Raw genomic sequence first — 23037 nt, forward strand, 5'->3', positions numbered from 1 at the left:
CATACAATAATCACAGAAAAACCCCAACGGTCAAAACGACCCCCTATGAGCAAGCACTTGGCGACAGTGGGAAGGAAAAACCCCCTTTTAACAGGAAGAAACCTCCAGCAGAACCAGGCTCAGGGAGGGGCAGTCTTCTGCTGGGACTGGTTGGGGCTGAGGGAGAGAACCAGGAAAAAGACATGCTGTGGAGGGGAGCAGAGATCAATAACTAATGATTAAATGCAGAGTGGTGCATACAGAGCAAAAAGAGGTGAATAAAAAGAAACAGTGAATCATGGGAACCCCCCAGCAGTCTAAGTCTATAGCAGCATAACTAAGGGATGGTTCAGGGTCACCTGATCCAACCCTGACTATAAGCTTTAGCAAAAAGGAAAGTTTTAAGCCTAATCTTAAAAGTAGAGAGAGTGTCTGTCTCCCTGATCTGAATTGGGAGCTGGTTCCACAGGAGAGGAGCCTGAAAGCTGAAGGCTCTGCCTCCCATTCTACTCTTACAAACCCTAGGAACTACAAGTAAGCCTGCAGTCTGAGAGCGAAGCGCTCTATTGGGGTGATATGGTACTACGAGGTCCCTAAGATAAGATGGGACCTGATTATTCAAAACCTTATAAGTAAGAAGAAGAATTTTAAATTCTATTCTAGAATTAACAGGAAGCCAATGAAGAGAGGCCAATATGGGTGAGATATGCTCTCTCCTTCTAGTCCCCGTTAGTACTCTAGCTGCAGCATTTTGAATTAACTGAAGGCTTTTTAGGGAACTTTTAGGACAACCTGATAATAATGAATTACAATAGTCCAGCCTAGAGGAAATAAATGCATGAATTAGTTTTTCAGCATCACTCTGAGACAAGACCTTTCTAATTTTAGAGATATTGCGTAAATGCAAAAAAGCAGTCCTACATATTTGTTTAATATGCGCTTTGAATGACATATCCTGATCAAAAATGACTCCAAGATTTCTTACAGTATTACTAGAGGTCAGGGTAATGCCATCCAGAGTAAGGATCTGATTAGACACCATGTTTCTAAGATTTGTGGGGCCAAGTACAATAACTTCAGTTTTATCTGAGTTTAAAAGCAGGAAATTAGAGGTCATCCATGTCTTTGTCTGTAAGACAATCCTGCAGTTTAGCTAATTGGTGTGTGTCCTCTGGCTTCATGGATAGATAAAGCTGGGTATCATCTGCGTAACAATGAAAATTTAAGCAATACCGTCTAATAATACTGCCTAAGGGAAGCATGTATAAAGTGAATAAAATTGGTCCTAGCACAGAACCTTGTGGAACTCCATAATTAACTTTAGTCTGTGAAGAAGATTCCCCATTTACATGAACAAATTGTAATCTATTAGACAAATATGATTCAAACCACCGCAGCGCAGTGCCTTTAATACCTATGGCATGCTCTAATCTCTGTAATAAAATTTTATGATCAACAGTATCAAAAGCAGCACTGAGGTCTAACAGAACAAGCACAGAGATGAGTCCACTGTCCGAGGCCATGAGAAGATCATTTGTAACCTTCACTAATGCTGTTTCTGTACTATGATGAATTCTAAAACCTGACTGAAACTCTTCAAATAGACCATTCCTCTGCAGATGATCAGTTAGCTGTTTTACAACTACCCTTTCAAGAATTTTTGAGAGAAAAGGAAGGTTGGAGATTGGCCTATAATTAGCTAAGATAGCTGGGTCAAGTGATGGCTTTTTAAGTAATGGTTTAATTACTGCCACCTTAAAAGCCTGTGGTACATAGCCAACTAATAAAGATAGATTGATCATATTTAAGATCGAAGCATTAATTAATGGTAGGGCTTCCTTGAGCAGCCTGGTAGGAATGGGGTCTAATAAACATGTTGATGGTTTGGATGAAGTAACTAATGAAAATAACTCAGACAGAACAATCGGAGAGAAAGAGTCTAACCAAATACCGGCATCACTGAAAGCAGCCAAAGATAACGATACGTCTTTGGGATGGTTATGAGTAATTTTTTCTCTAATAGTTAAAATTTTGTTAGCAAAGAAAGTCATGAAGTCATTACTAGTTAAAGTTAATGGAATACTCAGCTCAATAGAGCTCTGACTCTTTGTCAGCCTGGCTACAGTGCTGAAAAGAAACCTGGGGTTGTTCTTATTTTCTTCAATTAGTGATGAGTAGAAAGATGTCCTAGCTTTACGGAGGGCTTTTTTATAGAGCAACAGACTCTTTTTCCAGGCTAAGTGAAGATCTTCTAAATTAGTGAGACGCCATTTCCTCTCCAACTTACGGGTTATCTGCTTTAAGCTACAAGTTTGTGAGTTATACCACGGAGTCAGGCACTTCTGATTTAAAGCTCTCTTTTTCAGAGGAGCTACCGCATCCAAAGTTGTCTTCAATGAGGATGTAAAACTATTAACGAGATACTCTATCTCACTTACAGAGTTTAGGTAGCTACTCTGCACTGTGTTGTTATATGGCATTAGAGAACATAAAGAAGGAATCATATCGTTAAACCTAGTTACAGCGCTTTCTGAAAGACTTCTAGTGTAATGAAACTTATTCCCCACTGCTGGGTAGTCCATCAGAGTAAATGTAAATGTTATTAAGAAATGATCAGACAGAAGGGAGTTTTCAGGGAATACTGTTAAGTCTTCTATTTCCATACCATAAGTCAGAACAAGATCTAAGATATGATTAAAGTGGTGGGTGGACTCATTTACATTTTGAGCAAAGCCAGTAGAGTCTAATAATAGATTAAATGCAGTGTTGAGGCTGTCATTCTCAGCATCTGTGTGGATGTTAAAATCGCCCACTATAATTATCTTATCTGAGCTAAGCACTAAGTCAGACAAAAGGTCTGAAAATTCACAGAGAAACTCACAGTAACGACCAGGTGGATGATAGATAATAACAAATAAAACTGGTTTTTGGGACTTCCAATTTGGATGGACAAGACTAAGAGTCAAGCTTTCAAATGAATTAAAGCTGTGTCTGTGTTTTTGATTAATTAATAAGCTGGAATGGAAGATTGCTGCTAAACCTCCGCCCCGGCCCGTGCTACGAGCATTCTGACAGTTAGTGTGACTCGGGGGTGTTGACTCATTTAAACTAACATATTCATCCTGCTGTAACCAGGTTTCTGTAAGGCAGAATAAATCAATATGTTGATCAATTATTATATCATTTACCAACAGGGACTTAGAAGAGAGAGACCTAATGTTTAATAGACCACATTTAACTGTTTTAGTCTGTGGTGCAGTTGAAGGTGCTATATTATTTTTTCTTTTTGAATTTTTATGCTTAAATAGATTTTTGCTGGTTATTGGTGGTCTGGGAGCAGGCACTGTCTCTACGGGGATGGGGTAATGAGGGGATGGCAGGGGGAGAGAAGCTGCAGAGAGGTGTGTAAGACTACAACTCTGCTTCCTGGTCCCAACCCTGGATAGTCACGGTTTGGAGGATTTAAGAAAATTGGCCAGATTTCTAGAAATGAGAGCTGCTCCATCCAAAGTGGGATGGATGCCGTCTCTCCTAACAAGACCAGGTTTTCCCCAGAAGCTTTGCCAATTATCTATGAAGCCCACCTCATTTTTTGGACACCACTCAGACAGCCAGCAATTCAAGGAGAACATGCGGCTAAACATGTCACTCCCGGTCCGATTGGGGACTATGGTTGCTGGTGTCGCTAACTATATAGATGAAAACAAAATGAAAATGTGGAAAAAAATCCTTGAGATGTTCCTACAGTTTAAGTGGAGTCAACCTGGGCTAAATTCAGTTGAATGGACATGATTTGGTAAGACACACACGTGTCTACATATATGGTCCCACCGTTGTCAGACCAAGCATGAAGTCCAAAGAATTGTCTGTCGACCTCTGAGACAAGATTGTCTCAAGGCACAAATCTGAGGAAGGGTACCTAAACATTTCTGCTACTTTGAAGGTCCCAATGAGCACATTGGCCTCCATCATCTGGAAATGGAAGAAAGTTCAGACCCACCAGGACTCCTCCTTGTGCTGGCCGCCTGTCTAAACTGAGGAATCGTGGGAGAAGGACCTTAGTCAGGGAGGTGACCAAGAACCCCATGGTCACTGTGTCAGAGCTCCAGTATTCGTCCAATCCACCAATCAGGCCTGGTCGAGTGGCAAGGACAGAAACCACTCCTTAGTAAAAGGCACATGGCAGCCCACCTGGAGTTTGACAAAAGACACCTGAAGGACTCTCAGACCAGGAGAAACAAAATTCTTTGGTGTGATGAGACAGAAATTGAACTCTTTGGCGTCATGTTTGGAGGAAACCAGGCACCATCCCTACAATGAAGCATGGTGGTGGCAGCATCATCCTGTGGAGATGTTTTTCAGCAGCAGGAACTGGGAGACTAGTCAAGATTGAGGGAAAGATGAATGCGGCAATGTACAGAGACACTCACCCATCTTCAACTCATCTGGGACCGGGTTGCGGGGCAACAGCTCCAGCAGGGGGCCTTAAACTTCTCTTTCCCTGGCCACATTAACCACCTCTGACTGGAGTACAGTGGGGTGAATGTTTGATCCACTGTCGATTTTGCAAGTTTTCCCACCTACAAAGAATGTAGAGGTCTGTAAGTTTTATCGTAGGTACACTTCAACTGTGAGAGACTGAATCTAAAAAAAATTCAGAAAATCACATTGTATGATTTTTAAATAATTGATTTGCATTTTATTGCATGAAATAAGTATTTGATCCAATAGAAAAACAGACAATTTCAATTTTCAATTTATTTTCATTTATATAGTGCCAAATCACAACAGAGTTGCCTCAAAGCGCTTCACACAGGTAAGGTCTAACCTTACCAACCCCCAGAGCAACAGTGGTAAGGAAAAACTCCCTCTGAGGAAGAAAGCTCAAGCAGACCAGACTCAAAGACCTTAATATTTGGTACAGAAACCTTTGCAGTTCCAGAGGTCAGACGTTTCGGTGGTTCTTGACCAAGTTTGCACACTGCAGCAGGGATTTTGGTCCACTCCTCCATACAGATCTTCTACAGATCTTTCAGGTTTGGAGTTTCAGCTTCCTCCAAAGATTTTTTTATTGATTTTAGGTCTGGAGACTGGCCAGGCCACTCCAGGACCTTGAAATGCTTCTTACGGAGCCCCCCTTTGTTGCCCTGGCTGTGTGTTTGGGGTCATTGTCATGCTGGAAGACCCAGCCATGACCCATCTTCAGTGCTCTTACTGAGGGAAGGAGGTTGTTTGCCAAAATCTCACGATGCATGACCCCATCCATCCTCCCTTCAATACGGTACAGTTCTCCTTTGCAGAAAAGCAAAAATGATGTTTCCACCCCCATGCTTCATGGTTGGGACGGTGTTCTTGGGGTTGTTCTCACCCTCCAAACATGGCGAGTTTAGTTGATACCAAAAAGCTCTATTTTGGCTTCATCTGACCACATGACCTTCTCCCATGCCTCCTCTGGATCATCCAGATGGTCAGTGGTGAACATCAAACGGGCCTCGACATGTCTTGGCATCAGCAGGGGGAACTTGCGTGCCCTGCAGGATTCTAAACCATGATGGCGTTGTGTGTTACTAATGTAATCTTTGTGACTGTGGTCCCAGCTCTCTTCAGGTCATTGACCAGGTCCTCCTGTGTAGTTCTGGGCTTTCTCAGAATCATTCTTACCCCATGAGGTAAGATCTTGCATCGAGTCCAAAACCGGGGAAGATTGACAGTCATCATGTGTTTCTTCTATTTTATAAGAGTTGCGCCAACAGTTGTTGTCTTCTCACCAAGCTGCTTGCCTGTTGACCTGTAGTCCATCCCAGTCTTGTGCAGGTCTACACAAGACTGGTGTCCTTTGACAGCTCTTTGGTCTTGGCCATGGTGGACAGGTTGGAGTGTGATTGATTGAGTGTGTGGACAGGTGTCTTTTATACAGGTAACGAGTTCAAACAGGTGGAATTAATACAGGTAAAGATTGCAGAATAAGAGGGCTTCTTAAAGAAAAATTAACAGGTCTGTGTGAGCCAGAATTCTTGCTAGTTGGTAGGTGATCAAATACTTATTTCATGCAATAAAATGGAAATTAATTATTAAAAAAAAAACAATGTTATTTTTCAGAATTTTTTTAGATTCTGTCTCTCACAGTTGAAGTGTACCTACAATAAAAATTGCAGACCTCTATATTCTTTGTAGGTGGGAAAACCTGCAAACTCGACAGTGGATCAATTACTTATTTGCCCCACTGTATACTGAGACATTCCCAGGCCAGGGGAGGTGCGCAGCAGAGGCATCCTTACCAGATGCCTGAACCACCTCAACTGGCTCCTTTCAACGCAAAGGAGCAGGGGCTCTACTCCGTGCTCCCAACGGTTGACCAAGCTTCTAAAGGAGACACCAGCCACCCCTTGTACCCGTGTTTTAGTTCTTTCGGTCAATGCCCAGCCCTCGTGACCATAGGGGAGAGTAGGAACAAAGATTGACCAGTAGATCGAGAGCTTCACTTTTTTCTCAGCTCCCTTTTCATCACAACAGTACGGTAGAGTGAATGCAACACTGCACCTGCTATGCCGATTCTCTGGCCAATCTCACGCTCCATTGTCCCCTCACTGGTGAACAAGACCCCGAGGTACCTGAACTCCTTCATTTGGGGCAAGACCTCATTCCCTACCCAGAGTAGGCAATCCATCAGTTTCCTGCTGAGAACCATGGCCTCAGATTCAAAAATCAAATCAGATTTAGAGGTGCTGATCCTCATCCCAGCAGCTTCACACTCAGCTGTCAACCGATCCAGTGAGTGTTTGAGGTCACAGGCTGATGAAGCCAACAGGACCACATCATCTGCAAAGAGCAGTGATGAGACCCTGAGCCCACCAAACTGGAAACCCTCCTCCCCCAGACTACACCTTGATATCCTGTCCATGAATATCATAAACAGGATTGGTGAGGAGGCGCAGCCCTGGCGGAGGCCAACCCCCACCGGAAACGGGTCCGACTTACTGTCGAGCACCCGAACACAGCTCTTGCTTTGTGAGTACATGTGAGTGATGGCCCACATGTACCAAACTGCCCAAAGATAGCTGCACCAGGTTTGTGGCATCAATTTCAAGAAGATTTGAGGTTGTAATTGCTGCCAAAGGTGCATCAACAAAGTTTTGAGCAAAGGCTGTGAATACTTATGTACACGTGATTTCTTAGTTTTTAATTTTTATTTTATTTAATTTTTTGCTTTTTATTTGTGCTTTTTCAAATTATTACAAAGACATAACATTAGGACCTAATCTGTGGGGTTCTATCAAAAAGGAAAGACAAGATTATACAGTAGACAGAGTTTTATTGTCAATCCACTTTGACCATCGTTTCTCAAATTTACCAGCTTTCAACCTCAGACAGTGAGTAATTTTTTCCATCAAATAAATTTCCTCAATTATGTCAATCCACTGTTGTATTTCCAGTGGGTCACGTTTTAACCAATTCCTTGTTATAACTTTTTTGCTGGCCACAAGCATAATTTTAAACAAATAGAAGTCTTCGGTTTGGATAATTCCTTCAAGTAGCAAGCCCAAGTATACAACACGTGGGTCGTTAGGAATTGTATAGCCCAGTATTTCTCCCATTACTTTTGCAAGATTTTCCCCAAACAACTTTTGAACACTTCCAAAATATATGAGCATAATTGGCATTCTGAACCCCACACAATCTCCAGCATTGTTGTTGTTTTTTCAGTTGTTTGCTTTTGATATTTGGAGCAATAAAATATCTCACCACATTTTTCCAACCAAATTCTCTCCATTGCCTTGAAGTGGTTGAAGTGTGCTGTGAGAGACATATAGAGTGCCAATCATCCTCTGACAATTCAGTATTCAGTTCTGTTTCCCATTTTTGTTTTATATGCCAAGTATTATTCTTGTTTTCATTTTGCAATGATTTATACAGTCTTGATACAGTTTTGAGGGGTAATTGTCTATATGCCTTGGTCATAATTTCTACTAAATCACTGACCTCATTTGTCAGATGTTTTCTAATTTCTGAGTTGTAAAAATGTCTTAATTGGAAATACCTAAATAATTCACACTTCACTTTCACTTTCACTTTATTTATTCAATGTCTCCAAAGGAGCAACGAGCTGTACAGCAATGGGTATACAGAAAAGCACAGAATAAAAAGACAAGAAAAGAAAAGCAAAAACACACCAAACATTCAGTACACAAGGGGGACACAGTACAGACCTGGATCGATGGAAAAGGAACCGAGTTACCTAACACGATTTGCCATCAACCCTATGTACCTGCTTCTCTCCTCCGGTCAGCATTCAGAACAGAGATAGCCACAGGTACAAAGGAATGCTTATATCTATTACTCCTCACTGTAGGAAAGCTAAACCTCGCTCCAGATGGCAAATAACAAAATTCACCATGGAGAGGGTGGGCCAGATCAGATAAAATTCTCTGAGCCTTCCTCCTCACCTGTCTGGAAAACAAGTCAGACAGTGAGGTCTGCTGGGCCCCCAAAAGCTTGCTGCACAATTCTACAATGTTGTGAAGTGGCTTCCTTGCTTTAATGCTGAGATTTCCGTACCAGCACATCATCGAAAAAGTTAAAACCGATTCAATACAAGATTTATAAAATAGGGTCATTATTGTCCTGTCCACTTGAAAATATGACAACTTACGAAGACAAAACAGATGCTGCTGCCCCTTCTTGTACAGCAGGTCTGCATTGTCATTAAAGTTCAACTTGCTATCGATCAACGTTCCCAAGTATTTTGTAGTGGTTTTGGGTGAGGACATCCTTTCCGAAAGTCAATAACCATATCGTTTGTCTTGTCAACATTCAGCTGCAAGGAGTCGTCACACCACTGAACCATATCTGCCATGACAGGGCCATGTTCCCTTTCATCACCATGCAGGAGACTGATTATAACAGAATCATCTGCAAATTTTAATGTATGGCGATTCTTATAGTGGCTGCAACAGTTATTTGTATACAAAATATACAAGAGAGGGGACAGCACACAACCCTGTGGTGAGCCTGTTGAGGAATATAAAACATCAGAAAGGCAACCATTTACCCTCACTCGCTGAGATCTCCCTGTTAAAAAGTTCAAAATCCAACCTGCCATAGTAAAATCCAGTTTAAAATCCTTAACAAGCTTATTTATTAAAATATGTGGTTGGATAGTGTTAAAAGCAGAAGAAAAGTGTAAAAAAAGAAGACGTGCATGTGCCTTAGGACTTTCTAAATGCTTCAGGACCAAATTTAAGAGGGTGGCAGTAGCATCCTCCATGCCTCGACCAGCCCTATAAGCAAACTGAAGAGGATCGAGTAAATGCGCCACCTGTGAAAGAAGTTCATTCTTCATCAATTTTTCAAAAGACTTCATTACTAATGAAGTAAGACCCACAGGTCTAAAATCATTGAAGACCTTAGGGGATTTGGTTTTTGCCACAGGGATTATTGTGCGTTGTTTCCAAACATTATGAACCCTCTGTTCGTTGACTGACCTTTGAAATATATCAAAAAAGACTGGGCCTAGTTGTTCTGCACAAGAGGATAATAAACGGCCGCAGATATTGTCTGGCCCTGGACTTTTTTTGGCCTTGGTTCTTCTGAAACAAGCCTGTTCATTAAAAGGAGGATAACCTGGGCATAAGTCATTTTTCCATTTACAAATTTCTTGATTAAAATCCAGAGACTCAAATCTCAAGTAAAAATTATTAAAATCTTGGGCCAGTTCTTTTCCAGATTTAGTGTCATTAAGAGTTATCTTGTGACTATTATTTTTCTTCCTATTTGATCCTAAAATCAAATTTAAACCATCCCAAATGGAGCCCATTTGGTTTTGACTAAATTGTTTTTCTAGTTTGGTCTTATAACCCAATTTAGCCTTCCTGATCTCAGATTTAATCTCCGTTTGAAGCTTTAGCACCTCTTCCTGATTTCCCTCACGAAAGGCTTTCATTTTCCTGTTAATTAAAATCCTTACCGATCTTGAAAACCAAGGTTTACTGTTCGGATATATTTTAACAGTCTTTTTAGGAATCAAAAGATCTTCACAGAAGGTTACATAGCTGCTGATAACATCAGTCAGCTCATCAATATCAGATGAGCTTTCTTTAAAAATATCCCAGTCAGTGCTTTCAAAGCAGCCTTGAAGGCCCATAAGAGCATCCTCTGTCCACAGTTTGGACTGCCTGGTCAAAGCTTTGCCCTTCCTCAAAACAGAGCGATACGTTGGGATGAGCTGCACGCAGTTGTGGTCAGAACTTCCCAAAGGTGGGAGAGAGTAGGACCTATACGCTCCTTTAACCGAACCATAACACGTCAAGGATTTTATTTCGCCTAGTTGCGCATGTGACATACTGATAAAAGTTCCTCAGAACATGTTTCAGAGAGCATTGGTTAAAATCACCAAGAACAAAGAAGGGTGCATCTGGACATCTAGACTGCAGCTTTGAGTCACATTAAAAATAGTCTCAGACGCTCTGTCGATTTTTGCTTTGGGATGCACATACGCCACAATAACAAATATAAGTGGAAATTCTCTGGGTAAATATGGTGGGCGTAAGGACACCGCTAAAAGCTCTACATCTTCAGTGCAGAGTTTGTCTCTCACAATGACATTCTTACACCAGCGCTCATTGACGTAAAGACACACTCCTCCCCCCGTGATTTGCCAGTCACATCTACGTCACGATCGAGACGAAGGGGTTCCCCGAAGTTATCCAGTGCCAAATTTGCGTCAGCGTCATTAGCCGTAAGCCAGGATTCCGTTATTGCTAACAGGCACGTCTCCCTGAATTCATGTTGGAAACGTATTTGTGCCTGTAGCTCGTCAACTTTGTTTCTGAGTGACTGAACATTCATGAGAATCATAGATGGCAGGGGGATCCAATTCATGGCTTGTCTCCGCTGACGCGCACTGCCCCTTTTCCCTCGCGTCCTGGTATTGCGAGGAGAAACATATTGAGAGTTTTTAAAATAATCCAATAGATCAACTCTCAGTAAAATGAGGTCCAAAGTAGGGTCCGCAGGCAATGAATATTCCCATTGCAGAAGAAGATCCCTGCTATACTGGATCCGCGTAAACTGTCCAGCGGGAGGGCTGAGGCTGTTCACGGCATTACACAGCGTGCACAGCAGAAACAGAGCAACAAGCTCCATTCCCAACACAATGTTCAGTGGGCAGTAAAAACAGGTCCTTCTTCTTAATGCACAAGTCAGAAACTGGTTACACACCTTGATACTCAAACAGACTCATATATCAAAAACGAGGCAGAGACGTTTCCCATTTGCTGCTGGTCACTGCACGAGCATGCGCCCACCATCTTGTCAAGATCAAATTCCTGTTTAATTTTGTCAAAAGATTTAAAAATATTTCCTTCTACCAATGTGCATATGGCTGTGATTCCCTTATCAACCCATTTTATAAAGGTGGCATCCAGTTGTCCACCTCCAAATTTTGGGGAGTACGCTGGCTGCACCAAAACTCAAAGTTTCAGTTACCGTAAGTTAACTGAATTACTGTAAGTTTTACAGTTACCCTCAATCCCACATCTATTCACCACATCCCACCAGATTTTAATAGTCATCTCAGTAATAGGATTCATATTTTCCGGTTGTGTCTTGTGTTTTTCACCAAGTCTCGTTTGTGGTTGACAAGTATAGTAATTTAACTCAATTTGTTTTCATTTTGATTCATATTCTGGTGAACACCAGTGGGCAGTGTATCTTAGCTGAGCAGCCAGAAAATAATTTTTAAAAATTTGTGAGGGCCAGCCCACCCTGTTTTTTTTCTCAAGTTGGAGTGTTTTTAATTTTATCCTGGGCTTTGTTCCCCTCCAAATAAAACTACATACAAGTTTATTCCACTTGGCAAATTGTTTATCTGGAATTTGAATGGGTAAGGAGATGAATAAATACAATAGGCGAGGCAGCATATTAATTTTTATGACCTCAGTTCTAGAACTGAGATCCATAGTCAGAGTTGCCCATGTTGTCAGATCTTTTTGAATTACGACATTAATCTTATAATAATTCTCCTCATACAATTTGTTTGCATCTCTAGTTAGATGTACTCCAAGATAATTTATTTTATCTAAGTCCCATTTTAGTTTATATTTTCATCTGATTGAGTCTCTGGGGCTGTAATTGATACATAGGATTTGAGTTTTTGAAATATTTAATTTGTACCCAGATTTCCTTCCAAAATATTTGAGAATTTTTAGCAGCTGGGGAAATGTATTATCAGGATTCTGGAGGAATACAATAACGTCATCCGCAAATAGACCTATTCTTTGTTCTTTCCTCCAAACCCTAATTCCCTCCAGCTTACTGCTTTGTCGTATATGTTGAGCCAGTGGTTCAATAAACAGTGTGAAGAGGGAGGGGCTTAAGCAACAGCCTTGCCTAGTGCCTCTAAATAACTCGAAGCTGTCCGTCAGATCTCCATTTATTTTGATCTTAGCCGATGGTTTTTGATATAAGGCCTGAATACACTCAACTATGGCATCGTTAAAACCCATTCTTTTTAGGAATGCAAAGAGGAATTTCCATGATACCCTATCAAAAGCCTTTTCAGCGTCTAAACTTACTAAGGCTGTTGGAATGTTATGTTTATTTACTTCATTTATGACGTGTAATGTGCGTCGGATGTTAAAAAAGAGATAAAATTACCTTCTTTTTAGAATAAGGCTGTAACATAACGAAATGTGGAAAAGATGAAGGGCTGTGAATACTTTCCTGATGCACTGCATTAGGCAAACACTCCAAAGAACAGACTGGTTTTGACTTAATATAACATTTAGAAGAGCTCTGGTCAGTGTTGGTTAAGGATCCAAACTGAACATAAATTGATTGGTTTACAAATGGAGAAAGCTATTTCAATGTGTTGGTCTTGAAAGATCATTGCAACACTTTCTGTCCCTCAGTGTTTCCGTACCCAGTTCCTCCCATTGAAGAGAACGTGTTGGATGAAGGTAAACTGCTCAAACCCTGGGACACCAAGAAGGTAAGTGCAAAAAAATTATTTCACATGCTGAAAACCTTTTACATACGGAAGTCCATCTAAAAAAATTAGAATAGCATGAAAAAATTAAGTATTTTTTATTATTATTATTTCAGAAAATAAAACTTTATGCCATCCAGACTCATTACTCATAAACTGAGAGAACTAAAGGAACCTCATTTCTTGAATTCCTGCATCAGTTAAGTGGTCCATGGAGGTGATCAGCCTGTGAACCTGATGAGCTGTTCTGGAAGCACAGGTTGATTTGATAGTGGCCTTCAGATCATCTGGTTTATTGGGTTTGGTGTTTCTAATCTTCCTCTTGACATTACTCTATAGAGAATCTATGAGGTCTTGTCTATGAGGCCAAACAAGTACAGTAATACCATGACCATCAACCTAGTTCTTCATAGTTTTGTGAGCAGATGCCAAGTTCTGCTGGAAAAGGGATTCAAGGATCTCCAAAAAAGCTTGCCAGCAGATTGAAGCATGAAGTGCTCTATAATGTCCTGGTTGATGGCCGCGTTAACTTTGGACTTGATAAAACACAGTGGACCAACACCAGCGGATCACATGGTACCAAACCATCTCCGACTGTGGAACCTTCACACTGGATTTCAAGGAGCTTGGATTCTGTGTCTTTCCCCTCTTCCTCTAGACTCTCTGGCCTTTATTTCCAAATGAAATGTAAAGTTTACTTTCATCTGAAAAGAGGATGTTGGACCAGTGAGCAACGATTCAGTTATTTTTCTCCTTTATCCAGGGAAGACTGTCATTGTCTCTGGTTCAGGAGTGGCTTGACATCTGGAATGTGACACTTGTAGTCTATCACCTGGACATGTCTTCTATGTGGTGACTCTTGATGCTCTGACTCCAGCCTCAGTCCATTCCTTGTGAAGTTCCCCAAAGTCCTTGAATCAGCTTTCCTGGATAATCTTCTCCAGGTTGTGGTCGGCCCTGTTGTTTGTACATCTTTTCCAACCACACTTTGCCCTTCCAGTCAACTTTCCATCAATATGCTGTGGCTGACCCTCCTTGTGTAGGATGTTGGTGAGTGTCTTCTGGACAGTTGTCAAGTCAGTAGTCTTCCCCATGATGGTGGCTGTGTCTGCTGAACCAGAGTGACAGATTCAATGTGTTTATACTCCATAAATAATGTTATTCAAATTTTAAATTAAATATTTTAATATTTTGAGATACTTTTCAAATATATTTTTTCTAGCTTTAAGCCGTAATTATTAAGGGCCCTTTCACACATAACACGAGAGACGCGGAAACCAGAAGACAGTCCGCAAACCAAAAATGAAATGGGGAACCACGAAATACTCCACCTGCTGTTGTGAGGAACGCATGTTTGGACAGGCATGCACGAAACCGTGGTGATGATTTTTTGCATGCTCGTGTTCACATGCACAAACACAGTGCATGCACGTGGAAAGTCGTGCACACAGCAGCGGAGGAAAAGAATCAAAAACACCACAATTTCTAATACTTAATTCCTGTTATAAAGAGCAGAGTTAGCCTCCGCCTAGATGTACACCAGGAAGTAATGTAATTGACATGTCTTACTGTTCACCCTTTTATGTTTCTTACATCAATTACCTGTTGTGCTTGAGCCGGCCGGCTGCCGTGTCATGAAGAGTCAGCGCTTGCGTCGTGAACAGATCAGCAGTGATCCGCTGCAAATGTGATCTGTGTTTTACTTATTACAGTGTGGGGAAATCCAGCAGTGACACGCGCCTCGCAGAGGTGTCCCATGGAGTGATTTCATACATGGCACGATATTCAGCAGCTTTGTGGTGTACTGATGCGATGGTCAGCTGAAGCAATATGTTTTAATTTATTCCCACGCAAGGACAGCATGCCGACGTCCACGCTTCACGCTGTAGTTATGTGAGGTCGTATCCTACAAGCCATTACAGGTGTTTCCCAGCTTTGGCTTGCAAGCACCGATATCTGAACAGCAGCAGGTCACAGCCCACCTCTGTCAGCAGACTCAGCTTTACACCATGCCGCGAGCGCCCGCACACACATGCAGCAGTCAGCTGGTCCAGCACTGGACTCGGGACCTTCAGCCACGGCTGACAATGTTGGATTCATGGTGTGTGTGTTTCTGTTGGTGGTGGTGGTGGAGAGACACACCATACAAGCCATTTGTGTATGTGGGGGGGTGACGACACACTCCATGTGCCATTTGTGTGTGTGTGTGTGTGTGTGTGTGTGGGGGGGGGTTAGGGTTGTCACGGTTGTCACAGTTACACCCATGTGTGTTGCTAGGTTACACCACTTTCGTGTGGCACTTTTCACAGACAGGTCGAATGTGATTGCCTGCTGTCCACTATCGTACCAGGTGCACGAATAGCCCCACCTTTTCTAAGTGTGCAGTGAGCGGTGTTAGATGTTTGTGTGTGGCATCTCGAATATGGCCGACACCTGCCGAGAAGGGGATCGAATGAGCATGCGCAGGGCTTTCACTGTCTTTCAGCCGCTTGTGTGTGCGAATGTTGTGTCAACAGGTGTACAAGGCGTTTTGAGGCGCCTCCGATGTTTCATGGATGGCATGCAGTTCCTCCTTCGTGCGTGTGCTAGTCGGCGTCAGTCGTGTTATGTGTGAAGGGGTCCTAAAATTGACCTTAAAAAGTGCTTGAAACATTTTCGTTTCTGTGTAATGAGTCCAGAATATATAAAATTTTCACTTTCTGAAAGAACCGACAAAAAATATTAAACTCTTTCATGATGTTCAGTGATGTTTAGTTGTATTTAACCATCAGTCGGTAAATGTGGTTTGCACACTTAATGATAAATGAACTGATGCTGATTTGACTTTCGTCTTCTTCTTTTCTTTGCAGTTACCTCTGCTGTCATCACGACCAAAGTCCTGCGAAGTTGCCGGCATCAAGTAAGTGTGACATCACTGAAACTGTCGCTGCTGTACATGTTAGATGACGGACCTTATGGTGTTTTCTCACGGGATGGTACCAGCTCCACTCTGCTTAGCCCCACTCTGTTTGGTACCAGGTGCTTCCTTGTCTGCTTCCGATTGTAGTACTCGTAACTCGCCATAGCGGTACCACATTAAAGTGTTGCAATGTCATACTCAACATGACACACAAAAGAAGAACATGGCTCCACTGATCACTGAATAGTTTATCTTTTGCATTGTGGTAATGTGCACATGGTACTACTGGCCTCATGGTATTTTAAAACCATGTCTTTTGTCTGTCATCTTGCACAGTGATGTCTCTGCATTAGTGGCACCACAATGGAGGTGATACCAAAACAAGGCCAGATAATAAGGTTCTACAGTTTAAGAGGGCTGAGTTGAGCAGATGCCGTGTCGTGGAAAAGTGTCATCAGTTGGGCATTTTGAACATTTCCTGGTCCGCGCTGTGGACCAGGATATGTGTTCCTCCTACTAGCATTTCCCCAAAGCACAGGAATGAGTGTAGGACGGACATTACCTCATGAATGTGTTGGTTTTAAAGATCAGTTCTGATGGTGCAGCACGTTTGTGCAAACAGGGTTAAAACAGTGTGCTGCTCTGGTACAGAGAACAGACTCCACACACATCGAGATTCAAAATCTGACAGACTCTCTCAAAGTAAAATAAAATTAACAAAGTGTACCAGCTCCACTGACGAGAACAAAAGAAAAAAAACTGAACAGGGCACTCACCCACTTGTAGAATGATTTCCAAAATTAAATATGCAAAGTGTGTCACAGTACCATCACGCACAGATGGCGCACGATTGCTAGTCGGAGAATTATGTCTAGGTCCATGCCATTCTCCTGTGGACAGATGTCCTCCATAGGTCAACTGTGATTAAGCCCACCTCTTGACCACAGCCGCCAGCATGAGATGTTTTCTCATTGTGGTCCTGATTTCTACTGTTCCTAAAATGAGCGTCACATGCAGAGAAATGCAGAGCGAGAGGGACAATTAGCAATAAAATACATTAGTGACCACTAATTATTAATGCATATGCACACATGGCTTACGGTCATGAATACTTTGATGTTGTGTTGCGAATTGGAATCTTAAATAACACGCGACACTGCAACATGTCATATAAGTTGTTAATCATGTGTCAATCCTCTCTCTCAGTATCTTTCCGTCCCTGGAACAACCCTCCACGCTGACCCACGGTGTCCACTCGGCACTCAACACCGGCGGCTCACTACCCGACCTGTCCATCTTCCACTTCCCCTCACCGCTGCCCACGCCGCTTGATCACGATGAGCCCAGCAGCTACCCAGGCTCCTCCTCTGTCAGCGGCGGAAGCAGCACAGGAAACCTGGCTTCCACTCTCACCCAGCTCGGCATCGGCACGGCTACGGCGCCCGGAGGTAAACCGCATACCCGCAACACAAACATAGAGATGTTGGTCTGTTTGTCATCTGTGCATGATTTTTGAGCAGGTTGATGACATTCAGTGTTTGATTGTCAGTTGACCTCTGACCCAATTTCTGACCAACTGATTAAGAATCTCGTACACACCCAGAGTCGAAGGAGGAGGAGGAGGAGGATGATGATGAAGACAAATTATTGTATCTTTGTTGGTTTTGGGATCCAAAGGTCAGAGTCACTGGAGTGGACTTTGTTAGCATAATAACGTTTTTCCAAATTGTCTGATTGTCACCAGACTTTGTACCGTACGTGTGTTGAGCACGATGGCCCCAAGAGCTCTGTTGATTTTATGGGCCAAACTCACTAAGCAGTAGTTTGTAAAAGCCTTCTATAGAAAAGCTTGATTTGTCAGTCATAAGATTATCAGTGTTGTTCCAGCAAGCTGTGGCGTATTGCAGACTGTATGTTTGTTTGTTCACATATTTTCTGACAGACTAGTTTAGTTTTTGCCTCTGTGTGTGCTTCACACAGACTGTATCTATCCTGGACAAAGCCTGTGTGACGTTGCACGGAACAGTTGACATGAAGGACACTGCTATGTTGGCACTACTGATTCTAGCTACATCATGATGAACTCATTAATGCATAAAGGCACAGAGCGTGGGTGACTGAACACGCCCCTCTCTGTGTGTCTGAACCACCTAAGCTAACAGGCTAACCTGGTTTCGAGTATTTATTAAATCATATTTGTCATGCAGTGTGTGGTGATTCTCACAACAGATTACCTTGGTGTGGACATTAAAAGTTATGAACTGCTTATTTTCTCAGTAATCATACATTAATGGGACCTAATGGATGAAGTTACCAGCAGCTGCTGAAAGTGCTAACACAGTTAGCGTACAACATTAAATAAGACAAGCGATTGACTCAGTATTGCAGAAGAGACGTCATAGATGATCTGTTAGGATGTTTCACAGGAACAAAACAGATTATTCCAGGTGTTTGTAATAAAATACTACAAACAAACAGACATAGATAACAACAGCTAGCCGCCACATCGAGTGGACGCTATGAGAGGCGGAGCTGGGCTCAGCTGCTGTCACTTAAAAGTGAACACCCCCACAATTATAGAATTTATGGAAAATATATAATTTATGGATTAAAACCTCTTAAACCAAGACGTTAAAAAAAAAATTGCCCCCTGTACAGTTGTCCCGGAGACAGAAACTATCTACAGAAACCATTTTCTTCTTCCGGGTAGAGCTTCATCTGAGACCATACAAGGTTATTGCTCGTTATCACTGGAGTGCGCCTGACCATCCTCTTTTAGAAAACCGAATTGTCTGAAACTCTGTCACTATATTTTCTTCAGAAAATGTATGTATGAATGAAAAAATTTAGTTGTTCCAGAGTTTAAAAATGTGTTAATTTATCTTTTCGGGGAACAAGGTTTGACCCGGTTCGTTTTGTTTCACATTGAACTTTTACACCTGTCGCAGCAATGAGGTCAAAATGAAAGCTGTTTTATCTTTAATGATGTGAAAAGACGGATGATGAGAGATGGACTGTTTAAGTGCAGACAGCAACTCTATTTTAATCAGATAAACGTGAATAACTTGTGATATTCCCGAATGGAGGTAATCTATAATTTTTACAAATGATTAACTTCTCGAGCTACTATCAGAGTAAAGCTGTGCAAATGCTAAAACTCTGTTGTGTTTGTCAGTTAATTAAATGATTGTCCGTTTGTTATCTTCTTCTATTGTTTAATGGGTGACAATAATCTTTCTCAACTTCCTGTTATTGGTCCAAAAGTCTCAGCCATCCATAAAAGTCTTTTCACACTTCAAGCAAACCGAACCATGGTCTTGTCTGATCTGGACCGAGACCACTTCTTTTGGTTTCACCAAATTTTGGACCTTTGGTCTGCACCGTATTCCCAAGAGGTTTCACACCTGCAGTTTTGGTTCAGACCAAACTGAAATGCCCGAAGTTCCAACCCAAACATGGTCGGCATAAAAGCTCCAGTTGTTGACTTAAGGCCCTGTCATGCCTTGACGATTCATAGCCTGCGTATGCCAGCTGTATTAAAAATGCTGGCACACGCTGTCTTACATGTAATAAATTAATGCAGCTTTTACACCTTGACGATTATCCAGCGTCTGCCGACAGCCCCGTTTTAGCCCAGTGGTTCTAGTCAGTACTGCACCGTGTGGTGTGCATCAGAAACAGAGTAATTTAACATGATTTTATTTATTTATTTTTTTCATTTTTTATCTTGGTGGTCCATTTTTATTGTGTACAGAATGTTGATGAGTGGACTGGCTGTGGGAAACGCTGCCATGAATGAATGGAGTGCTGTGACTCTTTAAATGTTTAAAATGCCGGCTGCTTCCTGATCAGCGGATCTGATCAGGTCATCACAGACCTGAATAATGAAACGCTGTGATGATTTAAACCTTTAAAGCGCCAGTCAACTGCGATCAGGTGTGATCTGAAGGAAGTGCTGTGTGATCTGTCGGTGTGGTGATCACCGACAGCGACGGCACTTAAAATGTTTAAACAGCACATTAATCAGACGTGACCACACCTCGATTGTGATCGATCAGGTCATCTGATGATCACACCACAGTGACAGCGCTTTAAAAGTTTAAATCATTACAGCACTTCTGTGTGATCAGCGTGCAACACTGGCTGAGAAACGCACCTGCAGCAGAAAAACCACAGAGGGACTTGCTTTAAAATGCTACGTTTCCAGCCACAAATTAAAGGATTTTCTGGGGTAATTTTCAAAAATCGGGAGCTTTATGTGGATTCATGTCCATCTGTGATGGTGAATTGGACTGAAATGAACAGGTCAGACTTTATATTTTTTTCCGTGTGTGAATGAAATAGTCATTCTGCATACAGACCGCGACTTTCAGCCAATCAGTGGCCAGCATTGATAGAGTAAATTACAAGAAACGTGTGCCAACAATCACATAACTTACGTACAACTTATGTCCTGCATGTGCGAGACGTGTGAGTTACACGCTGGCAGTCGTTGGAAATTTTCAGCATGCCCAAAATTTTTTGAGGAGCTCAGTTTATCAGGACGTACATCAGCAAGCTTCATTGTGTTTCAGTGTGCTCTTAACTTATAAAAACCTTACCCTTAACTTATTGGACTTATGCCAGCGTTTTTTAATACGGTTGGCATAGGCTGGCTGAATCGTCACGGTGTGACAGGGGCTTTAGTTTCTTGTAACGTCCGCTAAGGTGGTCACTGAACATAAAATATGTGACGTCAGTCTGAGAAGTGATGCCAGACAGAACATCCCAAAGGGCTCCGGCGTCCACAGACCCTCAGCCGTCTTCACCTTCCCCTTCAGATCAGGTTTGACTTTGATTCAGGTCCATTAGTGTTTTAACCCAACAACAAGCTCATCTGCAACAAGCAAAGTGAAGCCAAAGTGTCCTTGAGCAAGGTGCTGATCTGTTAACATGCTCAGTGAAGTGACATGTGAAGGTTAGAAGAGGAAGTGTGTGGGTGAGAATGGGTGAGATAATGCAGAGGGGGGATGTACTGATGACAGCGTTTTAACCGCAGAGAGGAAACTGTTTTTTTTTTTCTCTCATCCAAAGAGTGAAGATGTCGCTGTTTTATGGTTCTTGACCACAGGTAGGAAACTGGTGTCAGTTCAAAATCCTGTTCCACTGTGATCTGGATCAAGAGTTGCACAACAACATAAATGAATAAATCATGCAAATCATTTTGCTATTGTTTTTATATATTGACACTTTGTGAGAGAACGGTCACAAAACAAATTAAAGACCACAAACGTGATTCATATTGAGGCGTGGGCTCGCGGTCTAACCAGTGTTTGAGAAATTGACCTGACTGCCTCAGTAATGGGTCCATGACTGTTTCTCTTCAACTGCGTGTGAATTCAGGATCATAGAGTGCATGAAAGGCCATGCTTCCAGTTTGTTTAGACCCCACAGAAGCATGTTTGCTAAAACAAAAATGATACAGTCCCTCTCGTTGAGAAGAACGGGTCTGATTTGTCCCAGAACCTGTGTTTGTAAACTATGGAGCCACATAAAAACAGTCAAATGTCTTTTGGATCAAAGAGGAACCTCATCCAGAGTGGAAGAGACAAACAAGGCAGTCTGGAAGAGGCTGGTGTGTCTGAGTCTGCTGGTGGGTTGAAGTATGGACTCTGAGACTGTTTGGTCTGATCACCTGGCGAGGGACTCCAGCTTGCCAAGGGAAGCACAATCAGCAGAGACCAAGGTGGCTGCAAGAACAGGAGTGTTTAGACCAGGTGACGAGCACAATAGCACGGAAACTGCAGATTTATGGTGAAACTCTATTGAAAACTTTGGTCATGCCCACATTGAATTCTATTTATGCCTGGTTGTCAGACGCTAACCAAGATGGCGGTGCTCTGGCAACAGTCAGCGAATGAGCAGATCGCCCAGGTCCTGCATCTAGTGGGTAAATATAAATTGATTGGGGGAAATTAATTTTACCGTGTGTCCACCAAATCATAGGTAAATTCAGTTATTTTTGCTTATTTTTACTAAAATAATATGTAGGTGCAGTGTGTCACAAACCTGGTGGGGTTTGGTGTCCCCCTTTTCAGATAAAAACTTAAAAAGAAAAATTCCAAGATAATTATGTCCTCTATGTAATCACAGGAGCTAAACTGGATTTGGCTAAAGCCAAATTTATTTGGTTTATGTTTACTGTGCCAGATTTCCCACAGGTCCAGTCCCAGTACGCTCGACTTACCACGTCGCCCTTTCCCTTCATTTTGCACTTTCATATAAATGGGACAGGATCCAAGTTAACATTATCTAAAAGGCACGTATGCGATGACTTGGCAGAAGATGGCTGTAACAGTTGTGCTGATTGATTGTAACCTAATTGTTGTTGACCAGTGAAATTATGTCTTATCCCACGGGTCAAACTGAAAAATGTCACACGGCTTGTCTTGATCAGTCTTTGTAATTGTGGCAGGATACCAGTCATCTGCAGACTTTGATCTCTGCAGATAGTTCTTGTCCTCGATTTCCCCCTTTATTGTTTTCAGTTCATCACTTCTTCACAGCAAATTTTTTTCTTCTTTTTCTTTCTGCAGGTCTCCTGGTGACTCTGCAGAGCACGCTCAGTAACGCCTCCCTGCAGTCATCGCTAAGCAACCCCAACATCCAGTCATCATTGAGCAGCCAGTCCTTCTCCAGTTCCTTAAGCTCTGCCTCATTGCAATCGTCACTAAGCAACCCTTCCCTGCAGTCCTCACTTAGCTCCTCCCCCTCATTGCCATCCTCCCTCAGCGGCCAATCTCTGCACTCTTCCCTCAGCAACTCCTCCCTCCAGTCGGCCTCCAGCAGTAACCCCGCCTACAGCAGTGGAGTGGGCGGGTCTAACTCGTGCTCCTCCTCCTACTCACCTCTCCTCAGTGGCCAAGGCCAACCGTCACTCAGCACATCACCACGGAGACGGGCGCAGCTGTCCCCACTGATTCTGCCCATGGGAGGAGAGTCACGGAGGCATCACTCCAAGCAGTTCTCCCCCACCATCTCCCCCACGCTGTCGTCCATCACACAGGTGAGCGGGCTCGGCTTTTGATTGGTCCAGACCTGGATTTCATTAAGTTGTGATGAAATCTGAACCAGACTAAGGTTTTTCCACTGAAGCACTCATCTCTGTGGTGAGTTGAGCAGGTCTATGTGGATC

The 23037-nt window shown here is 42.4% G+C and overlaps 1 protein-coding gene and 1 long non-coding RNA gene across 2 annotated transcripts in view; both read left to right on the forward strand.

Annotated features, from left to right (window-relative positions):
* The window catches only part of LOC117505949 (CREB-regulated transcription coactivator 2-like), a 104192-nt gene that overhangs the window by 7152 nt on the left and 74003 nt on the right, over positions 1–23037 (forward strand). Inside the window, exons 2-5 of the mRNA XM_034165485.1 lie at positions 12888–12967; positions 15814–15863; positions 17070–17311; positions 22439–22908. Of these exons, the coding sequence (XP_034021376.1) occupies positions 12888–12967; positions 15814–15863; positions 17070–17311; positions 22439–22908 (842 nt within the window). The remainder of the gene's footprint in view (positions 1–12887; positions 12968–15813; positions 15864–17069; positions 17312–22438; positions 22909–23037) is intronic.
* On the forward strand, positions 3712–10243 carry LOC117505950. Its single transcript, XR_004559316.1, has 3 exons — positions 3712–4093; positions 7825–7828; positions 10234–10243. It is a non-coding gene; the product is annotated as an uncharacterized LOC117505950 (long non-coding RNA).

The sequence above is a fragment of the Thalassophryne amazonica genome, unplaced genomic scaffold, assembly GCF_902500255.1.
Source record: "Thalassophryne amazonica unplaced genomic scaffold, fThaAma1.1, whole genome shotgun sequence".
Taxonomy (NCBI): Eukaryota; Metazoa; Chordata; class Actinopteri; order Batrachoidiformes; family Batrachoididae; genus Thalassophryne; species Thalassophryne amazonica.